Raw genomic sequence first — 19,498 nt, 5'->3', positions numbered from 1 at the left:
ACATAAAAACCCCCAGAGATAACTACTGTTATGCTAGGTAAATAAAACTGAGTTATTCCACACTCTCCACTCTTTAACAAGATTATGTGGACATATGAAACTAAAGACAGAGGCAGAATTTATTGATCCAAAGCATTTCACATCATTTATCAAACACCGTGAAGAAATTTTTGACAGTGCAAGCATGTAAATATCCCAGTGGAACAGGGTCACTAGTGTTTATACAGTTTTAACCGTTGATAATAGTAGCAGAAATAAGTCTGATGTGCAGAGTTACATAGTTATAGTATAGAGAGTATGCAAAAAACAGTTGATTGAAAGAAAGCTGAAAGTCTATAGACGTCTATCACCTCCTGACGGCTTCACTGTAAGTTGATATGATAATGTAAAGAGGCAAAATTGTGTACACTCACTGTCTAAATATTTACGGACCCAACTTCTTATGCTCAACCACCATATGATGATTACATTTTCTCTAAGTGCACACGCAGAGACACATGCTGGGACAAGTAATACATAGCTTTGCATGCCCTGATACCACACTGATTCTCCTTCTAAATGTAAAAAAGCTCTCTCTGCGAGGGTAAAAGGATCTGTAATATTTTGATGCAGAAAAACCAGCAGGTAGAAGCTACGTGTGACTCGATGTGTTTAACGGTATGTTAATGTTTCCACTGAAGTCAAATCTTTCAATTAGCATTCACTGTGCAGCAGCTTTTTGTATTCACAAGAAGCATTTCTCCGTGCTCTATACAAGAATCAGTTTGGAAGCAAATTTACAGATGTGAACATCAGCTCAAGGGAGATAATGGACGTGTTTTGAAAGCTTGCTGCTTAGAAGTAAACATGCTCAAAATGAGCAATTTACAGCAACACTCCAGCCCATGTTACTTGCCAGATGTTACTTCTCCTCACAATGGGGAGTATTAAAGACATGCGGACTGTTTTTCAAAGCCAAATTATAAAGAAATGCAAAAATGAAAGAAAACATCAAAGATTAAAACAAGAAAGTAGTGATGCAATGGATTAAAAAAAAGAGAGCAAGAGGTCCTTAGTTTTTTGTTTTCTTTTGTTTTTGTTTAAAGCCTCCATTCTTCTTACCTATAGGTCAAATTTAAATACTCTATGAAGGTTAGGGAAGGTCTAGGCTGGTAGGAATACAACTATATTTTCAGAATTTCAAAGATTTATGTAGAAATAGTGTTTTCACTTTAAATGTATTGAGCATAAAAATATAGGCACACATACAGACTAATACTGGTGCGTAGATCTTTTGTATGAGGCTCAAAGAAATCTCTCAAGTCCCAGAATGTGAATCAGCAACTATTCAATCACATTTTATAACTACTATTCTTCTACTGACGATGACTTATTTTTCATTTCAGTGTTTAATGGACACATACTCCAAAAACATGACCATGACAGACTCACGACTGAAGCAGTACGAGGTTTGCTGCTTTGTCATACCATCACATGCTATTGTACTTCAATTCACTGACATTACCCAATTTAAAGTAAAGAAAAACAAATGTAACCTTATCTAATCCCATACAGTTTTTCCAATGAAAATGTCGCCTTGAAGACTGAAAGCTTTGAATGCGGTCACGTTATGCTAGATGGAGTAAGTGTCCATATGGAGGTGAATTTTAAACCCAGTTCACACAAAAATCAGCTCTGAGAGCAAAAGCAGATTATCAGCCAGTCAACAGTTAAAGCAGGTTAAAGAGAGCAACACTGCAGTTGTTTAGTCCCACTAATTTTGTGTTTGTCGTTGAACATTAAACAGTACTTTTAAGCATATCGTTAGCTTCATAGCATAATTGCCTAAGTCATTGACTTAGTCAAATGACTTAGGCAATTATGCTATGAAGCTAACGATATACAAGTACTGAGCTGCTGCTGCCATCTGGTGGCAATACTAGTATGACCTATGACAATCAATTGGTGTGAGCAGCCTCATCTAACAACTGCAATGTTGCATTGTACTTCTTCCAGATGCCCAAGAAAGTCAGCCAAGGACAGATAAGCATATGACGATTAGTGAGGAAGAGTGTTTCTGTGGATGTGCGTGATGTGAATGATGTGTTGATCAAACTGTTAAAAGTTCATCTCAACCCAGCTAGTTCTGAAATCCCGCACTAGGAGATTGCCATGGTCATAGCAGTACAGTGGATGTTTCAGTGGAACAAAACAAAACTAAAATTATGTCAAGCAAGCAAACAAAAGCTGTTGTGTTGCTGTTGCCAGAGTCACTGGTCGAAGAAGCAGATGTGCTCCCAAAGCAAACAGAGGGAGCCAAAGTAGGGGGTTGCAGTTGTTTACAGTGAAGTTTATAAAGATCCCACAACTGCTTTGCACCAGTTCCTTCTGCCATTCATTTGTTGTTAGGCGAATCAAAATCAGTCAGCAATGCACCCAGCACATAAAAGACACATACAAATAAAATCAAACCAAAGCAAAATGTAAGAAACAAACAAACAAAAAAGCAAAATCTGTGTTAGAGCAAAGTGAAAAACATCAATAAAGTGAAAAGATGCTTTCCCACATCTTCAACAAACACTGCATGCAAAAGCAAATCAGAAAAAACAACAACATTGAAACCAGCACAAATATAAACACAGCCCAAAACAAACCAAAAAGGTCGACACATAAACCTTCCTCCAGCATGCACCACCCACTCCAGGTGCCCCTGGCAACAAATCTCCCCAGCAACACCCCCCCAAAGACGGACAATGACCCTAGACCCCATCAATCCCATGAAGAAAGCAGTAAGTGTTTGGGTTGTTATTGGTTTTTGTTTTGTTACCCAGAAGGCTCTTGTCTAACCTGCGGACCGCATGTTCGGAGACGCTGATGCTGCGGGAGCGGAAAGCGTCCATGGCTGAAAGGTCCCTCAGCTCTTTAACTGGAGAGCTGCTGCTATTGGCTACCGCTGCTGCTGCCTTTGCCACTTTTGCTGTCCGCAAGCTGAGTGGTGAGGAGTGTCCATGGCAAAGGGCGAGGGGGATTGGGCCCAAGATGGAGTAACGGTGGCGTTGGGGCAGTGAGAGGACGGGGTCATCGTGAGGGTGGTGGTTTGGGAGTGTGGAGGAAGTGTGGTGTAAAAGTATACCAGGAAACAGCAGGAATCATCACCAGAGAACCAGAGCAACATGAGCAGGTGGATCAGGAGCGCACGCCACACATGGAGAGGGGCAGGGTACAAAGGAGAGGGCCACAAAGGTCAAAGGGCAGCGTCACATGAGGAGGGAGGGATCAGGAGCAATGTAGAAAGGATCCAGGATGACACAACCACCCCCAAAACCACAACCACACCAAACACAGGGGGCAGTGGAGAGGGGGAAGGGTCAAATAAAGGAAAAACAAAACACGGTGAAAATTAACAGCAGTGAACATTATGAATCAGATTACAGGAGAGTGGAGAAAGAAAAAAAAGAGGGTTAAAAAAATAAAAGGATACACGCCAACTAAACAGAAAACAGAGAAGCTACAGCAGAGGGGGAAACAGCTTCTGCTATTCAGAAAAGAAAATACACAGAAAGTATTCAGGAGAGCAACAAAATAAACATTACTTCACACAGCAGGTTTGTAGAGAAGCCAAGGACTAGTACAGAAGTATAACCGTAGGGATGAACTCAGCACAGGCTTTATGATAGAAGTTAAAACACAAGTGAAACATAAAGCTGGATGAAACCAGAGGGTTGAAGCACAGCAGCCTCGGACTGGACCAAATACTAGTTTAGTATCATCACCAAATAATGTATGCATTTTTTATGTATGCAAAGGTAATGTTTGGACACAGTGGAACGTTTGCCAAGAACATTTTAAGAATTAAATTAATTTAAACTTGACATTCTGACCATCATCCTGGTGGAAACTGAGCTGAGGAACTCCAACCTCATTATGAGCAATGAGCAGCACAAGAACTGTGATACCAGAATATGGAAAACTGAAACTATTATGGAAGAATTAATGTTAGCAGAAGCATTTTGGATTACTGTGGAGAGCTGCAACAAGGATTTGCTGTTTTGTTTTTTAATTACCAAGTTAAAAATACTGGAAGGGCTTCATAAAAATCTAAGACAATTTGTTAACACAAATCTAAGAAAAGATGGAAAATTAATAAAAATGCCACAATAAACGTGAGCGTAAAAGTAGAGATCACATTAGGAAAAGAGGAAGATGAATATTATAGTGTCTCTGAAATTCACTGGGTAAACTCTGGTTTAACTGGGATTTCTACACCAAATACTTATTTTTAAAACATGTATTTTTTGTGTATGGCAACATTGGTGTCTCTATTTTCTTAAGACGTCGTCCACAATCAAACACCTGATTAATCAGAAAAAGATTAAATAACTACAATTTTGTAATACGCAATTTTAGTTGCTGACTCAAAAAGAGACAACCATTGTTGTGCCTGAATATTTACCTAGTTGGATATTCACTATTTGAGCTGGATTTTGATTTTTGAAGTGCACATTTCAATTTTTTTTTAGATAAATCAGCGTGTGCAATCACACTTCAGTCTCTCCCTATGATGCTGCCTTAGCAACTTTTCATAGCTCTCTAACAGCATATTTATTTATTGCATTTAGAAAAACATCTATAGACAGAATTATCTCGCCTGTAAATGTCTTGCCCTCCTGCTACTGCCTCCACACTCTCTCCTCCTGCTTTGTTCAGCGTGTGAGAAAACAGCAAGCTACAGCACTCATACCAAACAAAATAATAGACCTATCACTTCTAACTTTCTCACAAAGGAGAGCTGCAGAAAAAGTGTAGTTAAGACACAGAGTAGTCAAGTTTGAGCTTCAGTTCTGCGATGACTCCTTGCAGAATCTACACAGCAGTTGCACTTGTACTTGTGTGCATGTGTGATCTGCATTGCTCTACCCTCACAAGCAAAACTGAGCTGATTAGTTTGGACTTGGCGATAATTACTGAACAAAAGTTACTTTTAAGGAAACTCGGGAAAGAGAACATTTTAGTAGCAACTGAGTTGGGGATTATGACAGCTTTGGAAATAAGAAAAAATAATGATGCCTACATTGACAGAATACTGGCTATTACATTAGCATAGTAAGCAAAGTAAAAACTATCACAGCCTAATGCATTTTGTTAATGGTTTACCATCTTTACATGGTAAAACACTTTACAAGTGGAATGACAACAATCTGTGTCTTTGTAGTTACATTTCTTGGTGGGTACTACAGCATAGCATATGCGGTGGCACAATTTAAAGCAGTATTATTAATTAATGCAAAAAGACCCCTGTTAAGTACCCTTCTCTCTGTGTTACAGTCTAGAGTGTTTTAAAAAGTTACTTTGTACATGTTTTTAAATGTACACTGTTCATGTGTGGACAACCAAACAACATTCACACTTTGTACGAATGAGAATGGCACCTTGCTGAGAAAAGCTTCTTTATCGCTCTGTGTGAAAGATGGCGTGTATTTCTCTTTGTGTACATGTTCTGTGGTCACAAACAGCAGTCAGACGGCACAGTGTGACAGGGGGAGGGACACCCTGTACCTCTTACTCATGCTATTGCTAGGGATGTACTTTTGTGAGATACAGGTAGTGAAAGCAGTACACAAACACCCGAATAATGATATATAATAATCCACAACAAATATAAACTAAATAAAGGCATAACATTATACAGGTGTTTATGCCATTTTGTCCACCGTCTGTATGACAAATGAGGTGACTCTTGGAAAAATACAAAATAAAAATAAGTGGTGGTATAAGAACACATTTTAAAACATAAAAAAAGCATAAACAGATAAAATGAACTAATGATCACCATGGCAACCTGAGAGGTGTCACTGCAACCATCAGTACGAATCATGCTGAGTCCCCTGTTACCTTGGCTACCCCCAACCCTTTACCACAACAGCAGCCACGTGGGCAGCGTGCGGTGCTGCTGGTTTGTACATTACTGCTGGTGACTGACAGTGAAAACACAGTTTACCTCTTGGGTCTCTCATTGAGGCTGGTGCTTCGGGCACGAAACGGACTCTGCTCATGACTGTCATCGAATGGCAGAAGGGCGTTGGAACGCAAACCCTGAAGGAACACAAAGAAAGGAACCAGATATGCAAAACAAAAGTGGTGACCCAGATTTACAGATGATTACCAGTTGTGCCCCCTCTGCTACAGGTTTCTCAAACTTCACAAGCATCCAGATGCACCTAACTGGACATGTTTCTCCTGAACAGTACAAAAGTTCAATGAAACATCTCTCTGGAGACATTTGAGGTTAAAAGTGTGTTGTGCAGTTACTTAAGCCACCATTGCCAGAGCAAATAAATCCAAGTGAATGCCCAAAAGTGCATTAAGAAGCTGAGACCTCAACTTTTTGCAAAAGAGAAGGGAACAACTATGTGCAATGCAATTCAACACTATCAGAATGCAATGAATAAAAAGTATGAAGTAATAAGTAGAACTGACAAATCCAGTGGAAATATCCAAGGACAATTTAAAAGAATGTTTCAACATATGCTACAATATGCTAATTTGCCTTTTTGTCAAGAGTTCAATTCTCTGTACAATATAAAGCTGCAGCCTGAAGCTGTTAGCTCAGCATAAACACAAAGAGCTGGTCTGTTCTAATGTGAGGGTTATATCTCTGTTGCTTTCCATCTCTTTCTGGAGAAAATACACCAGGGTCACTTTAACATTTTCTCATCTGAGTTTTTATGCTAAGCATAAAAAACAAGTGGAAATGAGGGTGGTGAAAACATTCTAAGCCCACTACTGACAAGAAAGCAATCAAACATAAACGTGTTATCTGATAATTACTGGACATCAAGTTATTCTCAAGAACTGAAGGAAGTCCAGAGAGCCTTGTTTCAGATTGCATAAGAGTTTGTAAAAGTTGTTGCCTTTTAATTAAACTATCGTTAAAAGTCTCTGAAAGGAAGACACTTTCTTTTATAAATGTGTGAGCAAGGACAAGGTCCTTTTCAGCGACATTGATTTCAGTGTAGGAGCTACGCATCTGTACTCTCTCTTAGTACTGCATTATTTCTTTTCCTTATATTGTTCATGTGTATGAGCAGGTGAGTAACAGTAAATTCAGCTTCAGGTTTGAAGGCTCTTTTTTGTCATTCACTGTGGTGTACCTTTGTGATATACTGAACAAAGTCCTTGCGGAAGGGTAGTCTGCAGCGTATGAACCACATGGCAATCACATGGTGGGCCAGGGACACAATGTACTGGTTGAACCTGATGGGATTTGAAGAAATACTCAGATCAGAGTGAGTCTCTGCATCAGGGAATACAAAATGTCACATGTGCTAGGACTTACTTTGAGGGGTTAGTGTAAGGTAGTGAGATGGCAAACACGCTGACATACTGCTCAGCTACAAAGTTGGCATACAGATGGGGAAGGCGCACGAGGGCTGTGAAACACAGTCAAAAAAAAACAACTGAAGACTTTGGCCTTCAACAATATAAAAGAATACAGGAAAAGAGAAAAGTACTCACTGGAGAGAAACTCGAGCATAGGAGATGCCATGGCAACAGTAGCAGAGATGTGAGTGAGCTTGACGATAAGAGCAGGAAGAAGCTTGATCATGATATCAGGCATCTCCACCGTGCACATTGTAAGGGCCACCACACATTGCTTGGCACAGCGGTAAATGAGCCCAGTCTCGAGGCACTGAACCAGTTCTCTCTGCATGTATCAATGAAAGGATGAATGTAATTCCACTTGTATGTTTCCATATACACTCACCAGTCACTACATTTGGTACACCTTGCTACTGCTGGGTTGGACTTTACTTCACCTTCAGAACTGCTTTAATGTGTGGCATATATTCAACAAGGTGCTGGAAAGATTTTGGTTGTTAACATGACAAAATGACAGAAATGCTACAGATTCGTTGCCTGCACATCCATCACTGTTCTATCACCACCACCAAAAGTGCTTTATTGGATTGAGGTCCAGTAACTGAGAACCCCATCTGACACCATTGACAGAGTACAGGATGGATCCATGCTTTCATGTTCTTTATGCAAAAGTCTGACGCTACCATTCAAATGTGTCAGCAAAAATCAAGACTCATCAGACCAGGTGACATTTTGTCAGTCTTCTGTTGTCCGATCTTGATGAACCTGTGCAAATTGTAGGTTCAGTTTCCTGTTATTAGCTAAGTATTGACATCCGCTGCTGTAGACAGCTGTTTCAAGTTTCAACATGCTTTGTAAAACATGGATGTAAGAACTGATATTTAAGTTAATGTTGCCTTCCTATCAAAGCAGTCTCACCATTTTTCTCTGACTTCTTATTTGGACCATTCTCTTTTGATCAGCACTAGCAACAACACCATGTTCAGAGACATTTAAATCGACTGTCTTCCCCACTGTGATGCTCGTTTTGAATTTCAGCTGTCCTCTTGACCAGGACTACAAGCCTAAGTGCATTGAGTCGCTGCCATGTGATTGGCTGATTAGACATTTACATTCACAAGCAGTTGAATGGGTGTCACTAACACTCCATGGACTCAGCGTACACACCATGGAGACTTTGGTGTGTACGTGCATGAATTTTGTTTAAATATGAGTTCTAACAGTAATAGAATGCAAATGTACAACATAGTCAGGCTGCACATGTAATTTGCCAGTTCTGTAATGCAAAGTCTGTCTGGTATATGATTAAGCTAATCTGATCATTCACAGCAAGAAAGTGGGTTTCATGTCCTGCCTTTTCCGGTACTCTCAACAAAACCATGTTATTTCTATCTAAAGCAGAGTACATCCTGTTGTTTGCTGCATGTGAAGACAAGCAACCTGGTTCCAACCTAGTTTTCTCAACATAGCCTAAAGTTGTTTTGTAGATGCTAGCATAAAACTTATCATAGTATCCTGTGAGAAATAGCACAGAAGGTGTTTGATTTCTGCAGACTAGTCTTTGTACCTGTCTTGACTGCTCCAAGTAGTTGTGGTAGGAGGTAATTGCTGTAAGAACGGGAATCACTGCCAGCTGAACATCTGTGCGAGAAAACCCCTCTGGAGTCTTTTTCAATCGCTCTGAGATGAGACGATCTGTCACCTACACACGCAGAAGAGATCAATAAAGATTGAATTCACTCACAACATAATATCCAGTGTATGGATCTGTATTTATGTGCATAAAGTCAGGCTACCATGCAGCAGAGTGTAGAACACAGCTGATCTAAGTTGCATGGTGATGTGAGCAGCAACACTTTGTACTGCAGCATCCATGGCAGCTTGTCAAGAACCAGCTTCAGCACCTTCCAATCCGTCTCCTGTAAGAGAGATAAATCATATCCGAACCTTTTACAGATAAAAGGGAAGTCACTGCAATTATCGGTCACTGCTTCTGCATTCTAACAGCTGCAATGCCTATGATTTAATTCTGATATGAATTCAATACTGTCTGCCAATCAGAAAAGAAACCTGACTTAAAAAGACGAGCTAAATGGGCTTGTTCCAGGGGGGTGCATCTAGCCCCAGTGTAAGATATCTAAGGATTACTCTGAACTTAAAATGTATAGCAACTCTAGTTGAGTCTAAGAATAAAGATACAAAACTAGGCATGAGGCCAACTGTTTAACCACAGAACGTATATATGAACTGTGCAATGCTGTTTGATACAATAATTATTGTGTGTACCATCTTGAGGCACTGCAGGAGGACACTGAAGGCAGGCGAATAGGAAAGGTAGGCTGAGCGTGTTGAGGCTGCTGAACTGGGAGGAGCAGCAGGAGGAGCAGGGCTGCCAGCAGGAGGAGAGGTTGAACCTGCTGGCTTCTTTTCACCAACACGTTTCTCTGGTTCCCTGAAAAACAACAAGAACAAAAGCAAGTGACACAATGTTAGAGAGCTGTCAGTAAGCTCAATACCTTTAGTAAAGGAAATGTTTGTGTTCTCACCCTATATCACAGTAGCAATAAGGGCTGAATCTCATGACACCATCTTTGTTTGGGACCCCAAGACGGTGAAGAGAGTCTGCACGCATCATGAGGAAGAAGTCAAACACCTGAGAAGAAAAAGGAGGAATCAACAAAGAAATGATGTAATAAGAGGTAAAAACATTTGAGCAGTGACAGATCACCTACCTTTAGTCTAATAGTGGAGGCGATAGTTGAACAGTACTTGTTCTTGTAATGAAGCTGCAGGTGGCTGATAAGCAACTCATAAACACGACTCGCATGGCTGGCTGGCAGACTGTAAAGTTTGCTCTGTCAGAAGAAAAAGGATAACATGTTATCACCAGGTAAAATATAATAAATATTTAGTTTATTTGATAAACCTTGATAATCTTAGTTTTGCTAGCTTAATGAAAGTCTTAGGCAGCATGCAACATTTCATATCAATTTAACACACTATAAATAGTTCACTTCTAATAGTTTGTTTTGTTTTTTTTCTTCCATCTCATGACCCTTACCATGTACCTAACAGTTGGCTAAGTATCATGAAATGCAAGCACATGACACCACACTGGCAAAAATATCCAACATTACAAAACAGTAATTACAGACACAACATAATTACAGACTTTGCAGAGTGGTCACCAAGAAGGCTGAAATCTATCGTCATCAACAGTTAATGATTAGAGCTTAATTATGGGATTAATAACTGCCGGGCCAGAACAAGAAGCAAGTCTTGAGTCTGAGCGATTATGTTTAAGATTTTATAAACTTCACACATTGCTCCAAGGATCGATTTTTATTGTAAATCAACTTTGTTTAAGAAAATACAACATTTGTATTAGTCCGTAGATAAATCATGTTTTGCTGTCCAGGTATATACATCAATTTACATTCGATTTATATTAATAAAACTGGATGACACCTGAGAAGCTGACAGGCAGGTCTGTTAAGCTTGCGACATTAAGCATTAGTTTAGTCTTTCCATCATTAAAAGTTTTAGCTGCTAACTCATTTCATTAAGAGGATTTTTTTAAGTTACGTAAGCAGCAGCTAGCACTAGTTGGAAAAAAAAAAAGTTTTCCTTTAATACATTTTTAGGCCGGAGAGGGCAGTCGATAGGTATGTGTCAGATAACCAGGTCAGAGTACAGTCACTGCAGCATGACAGCAATGCAAAGACGCAGTGAGGCAACATAACAAAAACTGTTTTGGGTTTGGTTAATTTGGACAAATTAATTGTCCAATTTTTTGTTTGTGAATTACATTTTCTTTGCTTGTTATATTCTCAGCGTTTTGTGCCATAAAGAGATCTTTGAGCTCTTAATGGTAAAATGTCGCCAAATAAAATGACATTTACAGTCTGACAGCAGTCAACAAAGCCAATTTTAGTCCATTTTAATGTGTATTGAACTGTTCTGGGGGGAGGGGGATTTCTCCATTGATTGATGTCATTTGATGCCCTACATTGTGATAAGTCACTGTGGAAGAAACTATGTCTTAATATTCTATTTTAACTCACCCACAACTCTTCACATCTACTACTTTTATGTATACCTGCAGGATTTCAAGCAGGCCCAGAATAGCAGTCCTGACGTCCTCCATAGGAGACTCTGCTGTGGGGTCTCTCTCAGAAACCTCTAGGGGCCCTGAACACACCAGAGAGCGGCTAGACACCTAAAAAATAATTATAAAATGGAGAGAAGTAATGACATTGTGACAGAAATGGGGCGGTTTTGTGTGATTGCATGTACTCTTTTTGTACCCGTTCAATGATGTCCAGCAGGCTGGTGAAGTGGTGCGTGTTGCAGCCCTCAGCGAGGTCTACTAATAGCTGAGTAGCCTGTTTTCTAACTGCCAAGTCCCGGTCTTCAGCAATCCCACTGAGCTGGGGAATCACCACCATTTCAATCAACTCATCCTGGAGAAAAAATAGAAAATAAGCAAAGAACACAAAAAGGAAAAGTATGATTTTTTTGAAAATCATAAACGGAGCTTGTACAAATGTGTCAAACATTTGTACAAGCTCCGTTTCAAAAATAAATTGCATGTAAATAAATTTTGGGAGGCTCAGAAGTATGTCAGCATCTGAGTGGTGCTTGCTACTATCGAAATATCTTCTTCAGTAAAAATTGGAACTATGGCAAGAGAAATGCACCAGAAGCTTTTCAGTCTGGACAGCGGACTGGAATTACACAGGTTTCTGATGTGAGCGTGTATGAGAGAGCACAGACCTCATAGAGCTGCCGGTTGGTACTGAGAACGAAGGACAGGATATGAAGCACTTTGATTCTTATCACACTGCGAGTCTCGTTCCTTTCACAGAGCAAAAGGGTGAGATAACAGAAAGGGACAGCGGAGATTAAGATACTTCAGAGATAGAACAAGAACGAGATCGAACATCACAAGGATAATACTATAACCTCCCTGAGATATATACGTGTGTCAGTGTGTGTGTCCTACCTGAAGAATTTCTCCATGAGCCGGTGAAGGCTCTGAATCCAGCCTTCTTTAGCAGGCTGGATAGACTGAGCCCTGTAGGAGATAAGTGTCAGCACTGATGCATCCTGCAAAAGATAAGATTCAGATTAGTGGGGGGGGGCAACGCAGTGTAAGAGGTCTAAATTACAACAAAAGTTGGAGGAGGACAGAAGATAATCAAAGCACTAACTGGTCTTTTATCAGCACATTTCTCCACCAGGCTGAAAAACTTCTCAGTGGAGCCGTGGTAACCGTTTTGTTCATAAAGCTCTTCCACGGTGGTCAACAGTTCATAAACAATGGCCTTTAGTTCCGCACTGCCTATTGTCTGTGAAAACAAGAGGCACACCACTTGGTCAAGCTAGAACCATTACTTTTTATTCTGTATACTCAACCAGATAAAAACATAAAAATTAAAAACTACAGCTCTGCATATTTAATTTGGAAAAAGTCCTTCCTAAAACAAGCCCAAATGGGATTTGGGTCTCCAGCTGGAATCAAACAACAACAACAAAGGTGTTAACTACTACACTATGAAGCATGGTCAATCACAAGTGAAATATATTTTCAAGAACCTGAATCTGTTGCAACAGTCGCTCTATGATGCCGAGTAGGATGTCCCATGTGACCACTTGTAGCTCTTTACCGTACTTTTTGATGAGTCTTGTTATTGAAAGAACAATTTCGTAGGAGACCACCTCGTTGGCACATGACATGGCCTGAGGGACAGAAATAAAAGTCACTTATTCAGCACAGTCATCATATCAAGTGCAGTCATTTTACCCCCGTATAATCTTTCAACCTCAGGTTTGATCTAAACACATGGCAACAACTTAAAGTTTGACTACATCCTGCATGAAAGAAAATATCTGTATGACTTTGAACACAAAAGTGAAAATCTATGCCACGGGTTTGGAAGTCAGACAGTCTGTTCTTTTCACCCTATTGTGCAGATTTCCAGCTCCATATTTTTGATGCAAAGCAAAGCTATTCTATATTAGAGCATCTTTGTGTCAAAATTATCCTCATTTATCTTACAATGGACCTTTTTGCAGCTCCTCTTTTGTCCGCTGTCTAAAACAAGCAATTTTAGGCCTCATTCAATCCAGAAGCACAAAAAAAGTTTCATAATTCTTTGATTTTTTTTTTTTTTTTAATGAATTCTTAACAATAATAAAGCCACAAAGTGGAATATTATCCCGAATTTAAAACCACTTCTTTAAGCCAATTTTCTACTTACTGGCTCCTCCTTGCAATCAAAAACATTTGAAAACCATGTGAGTGGGGTTGCTGTGCTCACAGACAGAGCCCTGTGCTTGAAATGACCACAAGAACGACTAGCGATGGGAATCAAGAACAAGTTCTTGTACACAACAAGTTCCGAGTAGCCCAGTTCCCTGGAACTGTTAGTCTGCTTGCCTATCGAGCCCGCTTATCGGTTCCACTTGCACTACAATCAGCCAATTTGTTTGCGGGTCGGAGGTGGAAGATGGTGGCACAGTCTACAGCATGGATATGAACATTCGTTTTATTGCACAAAATGACGAGGACATGATAGTAAAGTGGAAACTGCATCAGAGACAGAAACTGCAGTATTATGCTGGTAGCACAATTTTGGCTCATTGCAAGCATCTACAGAGACCGCAGCATGCTAACACTAAGCTAGCCAAACACCATGCTAACACCAAGTTAGATACCTAAATAGTAAGAGAAAGATCAAATGTGAGTCCTTATTAGGATAGGGATTTGTGTTGGTGTTTGGGGCTGAAGCCTCAGGTTTATATAGTTAAATAGTAATTATGAGAGTGTGTTTCAGCTATTTTACAGAGTAACATGAAAGTAATATAGGAGTATAATGAATTACTTTCTCTTTGGGGTAATTAAGTACCATACTGCATTACAAAAAAGTGTTCTGTGAAATCTTTTTTTTAGTAATGCTCCAACCTTGATCACAACAAAAATGGGAAATACCTCCAACATGAGCATACATTTGACTCACAGCATGCAATTAATTTGCATGAATGTAATGTCTTTGATACGCTGCACAGCAATGGTGGTCACTCTCAAAGTGGACCCAGTGAGAACTCAATGAGCAAATTCTTATAAATTCCCATCCTTTTTAAGGAAATTTGCTCTGAATGACATTTCACAGATTTAAGACCAGGGGAGCAGAAAATAAGTAAAAGTATAATAAGTCCTTATAAAACATTAAGAACTCCAGTGTGCAAGAGAGACTTACCACCATAAAATCCTATCAGTTAAATTTTTGATTATGAGATGTGGACTTGACCCTCAGTATTATAATCTCATTGCAAAACTGCATGTATATTTATGTGAGTTACCTTGTAGAAAGATGGCAGAACAAGCGTCGGTGTATTTTTGAGTGCAGGCAGTCTGTGTGCGCCCCAAAGCGCCATTCCAACAAAGAAAACTGCTCCTCTTAACAACGGTGCATCCTCCATATACACCCTGGTGGAGGGACAGATCAAAGAAGAACTGCACCATACCTCCAAACTTATATATGCTCATTCACACAAAGTCAGAAATATTGTATATTTAACCAATAATACCTTTCCTCCATAATGCGACACATGGTGTAAATTGCACTATGGCCGAGGTGAGTCCCCAAAACCTTTCTCATTAACTGAAGAACCAGAGAGCAAAACAAAGCGTAGGGACAACAAACGGCACAGAGGAGGACACAGTTATGAATTATGTCCCTTCAAATCATAGACTTCAAACAAGAGGCAGAATTGTATATATGCAGGTGTGTTCTTGCCTCACCTTCCAACAGGACTCGCAAAACTCTTTGACGTTGACCGTACGGCAGAGTGTGATTATGAAAACGGTTAAAGAGTCGGAGGGCAGGCAGTTGTAACACACAACTGCATCGAGCACTTGCAGAGCCACCTGGAAAAATACAAAGGTTGGAAATACTAGTGACCACCAGCGCTACAAAACAGTCTGAGGTTCACAAATCAAAAAATATGGTAGGGTTTGTCTAAATGGTAGGTTTAACTGAAGCTAATGATTGTGATTTACTCAAAAACATTTACTTTAATACATCAGATTAAAACCATCTCTAGCTTTGGCGTACAGAGTTTTCACATATAATAAATATATGGACACTGGACAGTTATTCAGTAATTTTTCTTAAACCTGCAGGTTCGTGAAGGGCCTGTTATGTATTTACTAAACAAAAACTGCACCTTCTTTTGAAGAGGAATCATAAACATGTCGTGCAAAGGCCATTACACACTGAGGGTGTTGCAAAAAAAAAAACTGTTGCAAAGTTTTTGTGAAAAATTCCTCCTCAAACTGCAAAAAAAAAAAAAAAAAAAACCCCAAAAGACTGACGAAAAAATAAATAAAGTGAAATTGGCATCAATGTTGATCCTAATGTTTCTAAACCAGAAAAAGAAGAAACTGAGCAGCAACAAGGAAATTTGAATGTTTTGCTCCAGAGATTAAAACAGTATCACGACCGCTTTTCTACATATTTCAGGATGTCAGTGGGGCAGTTTGAGCTTTTGTTGGCACACTTGGAAACACGTCTGAGGAGGCAGAGAAATACTTTCAGGAGTAAATTGATCTTGAATAGCATCAAACTGTGTCTCTTAGGTAAAACAGTACTCTTTCACCATTTCCATGCTACAAGTGTCCATCTTGCCAAATGCAGTGGTTTAAGCGGTCAGATGTGTTTATTTGCAACTGGAAAAAAAAAAAAAAGTCCCCAAAAATATTTTTAACATGCAAAATGTTTGCACAAATGTTTGCTGTCCAGTGTGTAAAAACCTTTAACTGTCAAGTAATTTGAAATACCAACCTCAATATCAGTCGAAGACGTCGTTCTGTTGCACAGCAGGCAAATTTTCCTGCAGAGAGCACAGAAGAACGAGTAGGAAAAAGAGACACTGAGACCAATTGCTGAGTAAGAGAGAATCATTGTGTGTGTGTGTGGATTTCTCTGACTCACTGGACCATGATGGAAACATTTTGGTCCAAGTAGCAGCTATTGAATTTCACCAGATTAACAAGAACATGGAGAAAGTCAGATGTAAGGCCTATATCCATCCACAGGAGGACAAAGCGTGCTGAGAGAGGAAAGCAAATAACATAGAAAGAAAAAAAAATTCATGTGAAAAGTATTAATGCAGGTCAATACACTATGGCAAATAAAACTATTCACAGTAGTATAAACACAACAGTTAAAAATACTACTAAAAAAGTAGCTCAAATAAGGCTGAATATATGATGTCACATTTCTCAGATAATACTGGGATCAAACTATCTTGGATGTGGGTATTTGTCCTATGAAAGGTTTCCCTACCACCTTTGAAAAAAAAATAAATCCTGAAAGAAACAGTTGAGGGTATTGTGTGCGGAAAAAAGAGCTATTATTAGAATTTTAAAAAAAAACATTGTCATCATTGTACCCGAAATGAAAAACAACTGATTAAAAAAAAGAAAGCAAACTGTTGTATTACATAATATCAATAGAGTCAATGCACAAAAAGGGAACAGTGAACACGAGTTGAACCTAATCAGCTGAGGTGTGACACAGCCAGAAATTTATCAGTGATTAATAGTGGTTACTTCAAAGCTGATGTTTTGCTTTATTCAGAATTCCTTATATTTATTTTCCAGATTTGTTTTTTTTAAATGCACAAACACAAATATTGCAACTGATAAAGAAAGAGGATTAGTCTGTTTTTACCTATGTCCTCTTCCAGGTATGTGATATCCTTTCCATTCTCTGTTAAAGCCTTAAACACCTCCAGTCTGTCAGAAAGGTCTTCATTGCACGGCTGGTAGTCTCTGATTACCTTGAAAAAGTAGGCTCTCAGAGGGCCGAGTCGCTCACCCTTCACACAAAAAGACTTTTTTTTAAAAACAAAAAACATACAGAAGCTTTTTGCATGTGTCTGTGTGTATGTTGTGTTTTTATACCTGCCCCTGTATAATGGCCCTGAGCAGCTGCAGGACAGCATGTCTGGCCTCTGGTGGCTGCTCTGGAGTCAGCATGTCTTCCACATTTTTCCATACAGCCTCCACTGCATGCTGAACAACATATACACTCAGATTTTAACAAATAAAGAAGACTGCGTACTGTTCACCAAACAACGACAAAAATGGACCGCAGTCAGCAGACTCACCTCCTCAAACTTTTTCATTTTGGCAAGCTCACAGATGTGGTTCATAGTGCGAACACGGTTGCTCAGACCGCAATCTGGGTGGAGCTCCTGAAACGCACCAAAGCAAAAAAATACGTCAAACAGTGGAAGATATGCTGGGAAAAGAATGGGAGACATTCAGTGAACATGCACAGACACTCAGTCGCTTCTGCAGACCTTGATGATGTCAGCCGTAATGATAAACTCGGAGGGTTTAGTGTCACTCTGTTTGTTCGGAGGACGCTGTGTACCGAGCCCAAAGATCCCCTTCACCTTGTCCTTGAGACTCTCCTTGCTTGGTTGTTTATTCATGGCCCAGCCTGAAAGGGTGATGCACAATACAGGCGAGGGACTGGCAGCTGCCTGTCACGGAACCAGACACAGAGCAAGTCACACCTTTTTTCCCCCCTTTAAGCTTATTAGTTAATCATTTCCTGTGGATTCTAAATGTGGATTCATATGTCATTCACTGCTGATAACATAAATGCCACCCCCCCACCTCCACCTAACTAATATTATTATGGAAATGTGTAAACCTTCCTTCAATAGATTTAATGTATTGCCAGGTATAGAAATTACAGTTGAGGTAAACAACATGCATGGGACAAAAAGAACATGGGAGCACAGTTTAGCTTTGCAAAGTAGCATCAGTACAAATCATAGCATTTCTTGAACAGATGAGACCAAAGTGGAGCTGTTTGGCCATAATGTACACCCATGCACATGTTGGAAAAAAACAAAAACAAAACAAACATAGCATATTAGTACTTAACACCACCTGTCAGCACAGTGGTGGACAGCTGATGATTTGTGCTTGTTTTGCAGCTATGAGACCTGGACACCTGTCACTCTTTGGTGTACAGAGAAGTTCATGGTTGGCTCAAAGTATTCTAGAGGCAATCTTGAGGCCATCTAACTGACAGCAGAAGCTTGGCCCAAATTGGGTCATGCAAAAAGACAATGAGTCCAAATACACCTGTAAATCTACCAAACAAAAAATGGCTGAAAAAGAAAAGAATTAAAGTGCTGCAAGTCCAGACCTCAGCCCAGTTGAAATGCTGTAGAAGGACTTTAAGAGTGGCTTTACTAGCTACTGAAAAATTATATATACTTACTACTCACATGAGTCTGTAGAGTCGTGTGATAACCCTTTCACGTGACTGTATATACATTGAGAATTAGTACAGATTTACACATGGCACTGTCCATCTGTCCTGTCAGCTTTGTGCCGGCTAACTGTTCTACAGTCCTCTGATGAAAACCTAAAAAAATAAGCTTAAACATTTCAGTTATTCCCTATTAATAACTTCTTTTTGCTTCCTCGCCACAAAAATGGTAACACCAAAAATACATATAACAAATAGTTATTTTAAAAATCAGCACTGGGCCATAACTTCACAACCAGTAGATTACCAACAGTAACCTGTCAGCATATTTTTAAACTGTCTAAGCTGGAGCTGGGCTCTGGAAACTGTTCAGACCAGATATAATGAGGTGTATTAAGTCAAGTCATATTTCAAGTGAAAAAGTCCATCTTGGAAAGTAAAATGAAGGTTAACACATGGGTTAAACAGTGGATTTTCACCTGTTAGCACAAGGTTAAAAACACAAGTGAGGTCAAAAGGCCAAAAAGACTTATTTTTAGCTTATATGAAGTCTGTGCTTAGCAGGTGGAGAAGCTGATAATAAGAGATTGCTAAACGACTCCAGTTTATCCATGTCCATATCTGTAATGAAGTGTGTTTTATATTTCTTTAAAGGGTTGCATATTATTGTACTGTGCATGTGAGCTTAGACCATACAACAGCAAAATAAACTTGAGCAACAAGTTTATGACATTACAGGTGGGTCCACATAGCACTACAAGCCACTGTTTAAGCAGGAGTAAAGTTTGACACTGCAGCCTGTAAATATGTAAACCCATGGGGCACGTTTAAAGAAT

At 39.5% G+C, this 19,498-nt stretch overlaps 1 protein-coding gene across 3 annotated transcripts in view; it reads right to left on the bottom strand.

The window, feature by feature from the left end:
- tsc2 (TSC complex subunit 2) overlaps positions 1-19,498 on the bottom strand; it is a 32,017-nt gene that overhangs the window by 12,068 nt on the left and 451 nt on the right. For 2 of the 3 annotated variants that reach the window (XM_080879930.1, XM_080879928.1), the window contains exons 2-26: positions 17,734-17,919; positions 17,539-17,625; positions 17,333-17,443; positions 17,100-17,247; positions 16,359-16,476; positions 16,209-16,257; positions 15,167-15,292; positions 14,953-15,026; positions 14,725-14,851; positions 12,958-13,101; positions 12,573-12,710; positions 12,365-12,468; positions 12,136-12,217; positions 11,667-11,822; positions 11,459-11,578; positions 10,092-10,214; positions 9,906-10,012; positions 9,646-9,811; positions 9,156-9,278; positions 8,927-9,061; positions 7,495-7,684; positions 7,316-7,409; positions 7,131-7,233; positions 5,978-6,072; positions 2,827-2,967 (exon numbers count right to left, since the gene is read on the bottom strand). In XM_080879930.1, the coding sequence (XP_080736056.1) occupies positions 2,827-2,967; positions 5,978-6,072; positions 7,131-7,233; positions 7,316-7,409; positions 7,495-7,684; positions 8,927-9,061; positions 9,156-9,278; positions 9,646-9,811; positions 9,906-10,012; positions 10,092-10,214; positions 11,459-11,578; positions 11,667-11,822; positions 12,136-12,217; positions 12,365-12,468; positions 12,573-12,710; positions 12,958-13,101; positions 14,725-14,851; positions 14,953-15,026; positions 15,167-15,292; positions 16,209-16,257; positions 16,359-16,476; positions 17,100-17,247; positions 17,333-17,443; positions 17,539-17,625; positions 17,734-17,868 (2,996 nt within the window). In that variant the 5' untranslated portion in view covers positions 17,869-17,919. The remainder of the gene's footprint in view (positions 1-2,826; positions 2,968-5,977; positions 6,073-7,130; positions 7,234-7,315; positions 7,410-7,494; positions 7,685-8,926; positions 9,062-9,155; positions 9,279-9,645; positions 9,812-9,905; positions 10,013-10,091; positions 10,215-11,458; positions 11,579-11,666; positions 11,823-12,135; positions 12,218-12,364; positions 12,469-12,572; positions 12,711-12,957; positions 13,102-14,724; positions 14,852-14,952; positions 15,027-15,166; positions 15,293-16,208; positions 16,258-16,358; positions 16,477-17,099; positions 17,248-17,332; positions 17,444-17,538; positions 17,626-17,733; positions 17,920-19,498) is intronic. The other variant, XM_080879929.1, reaches the window with a different exon arrangement.

Source organism: Rhamphochromis sp. 'chilingali', assembly GCF_963969265.1.
Source record: "Rhamphochromis sp. 'chilingali' genome assembly, chromosome: 4".
Lineage (NCBI taxonomy): Eukaryota > Metazoa > Chordata > Actinopteri > Cichliformes > Cichlidae > Rhamphochromis > Rhamphochromis sp. 'chilingali'.
This window is presented reverse-complemented; position numbering and strand designations above follow the sequence as displayed.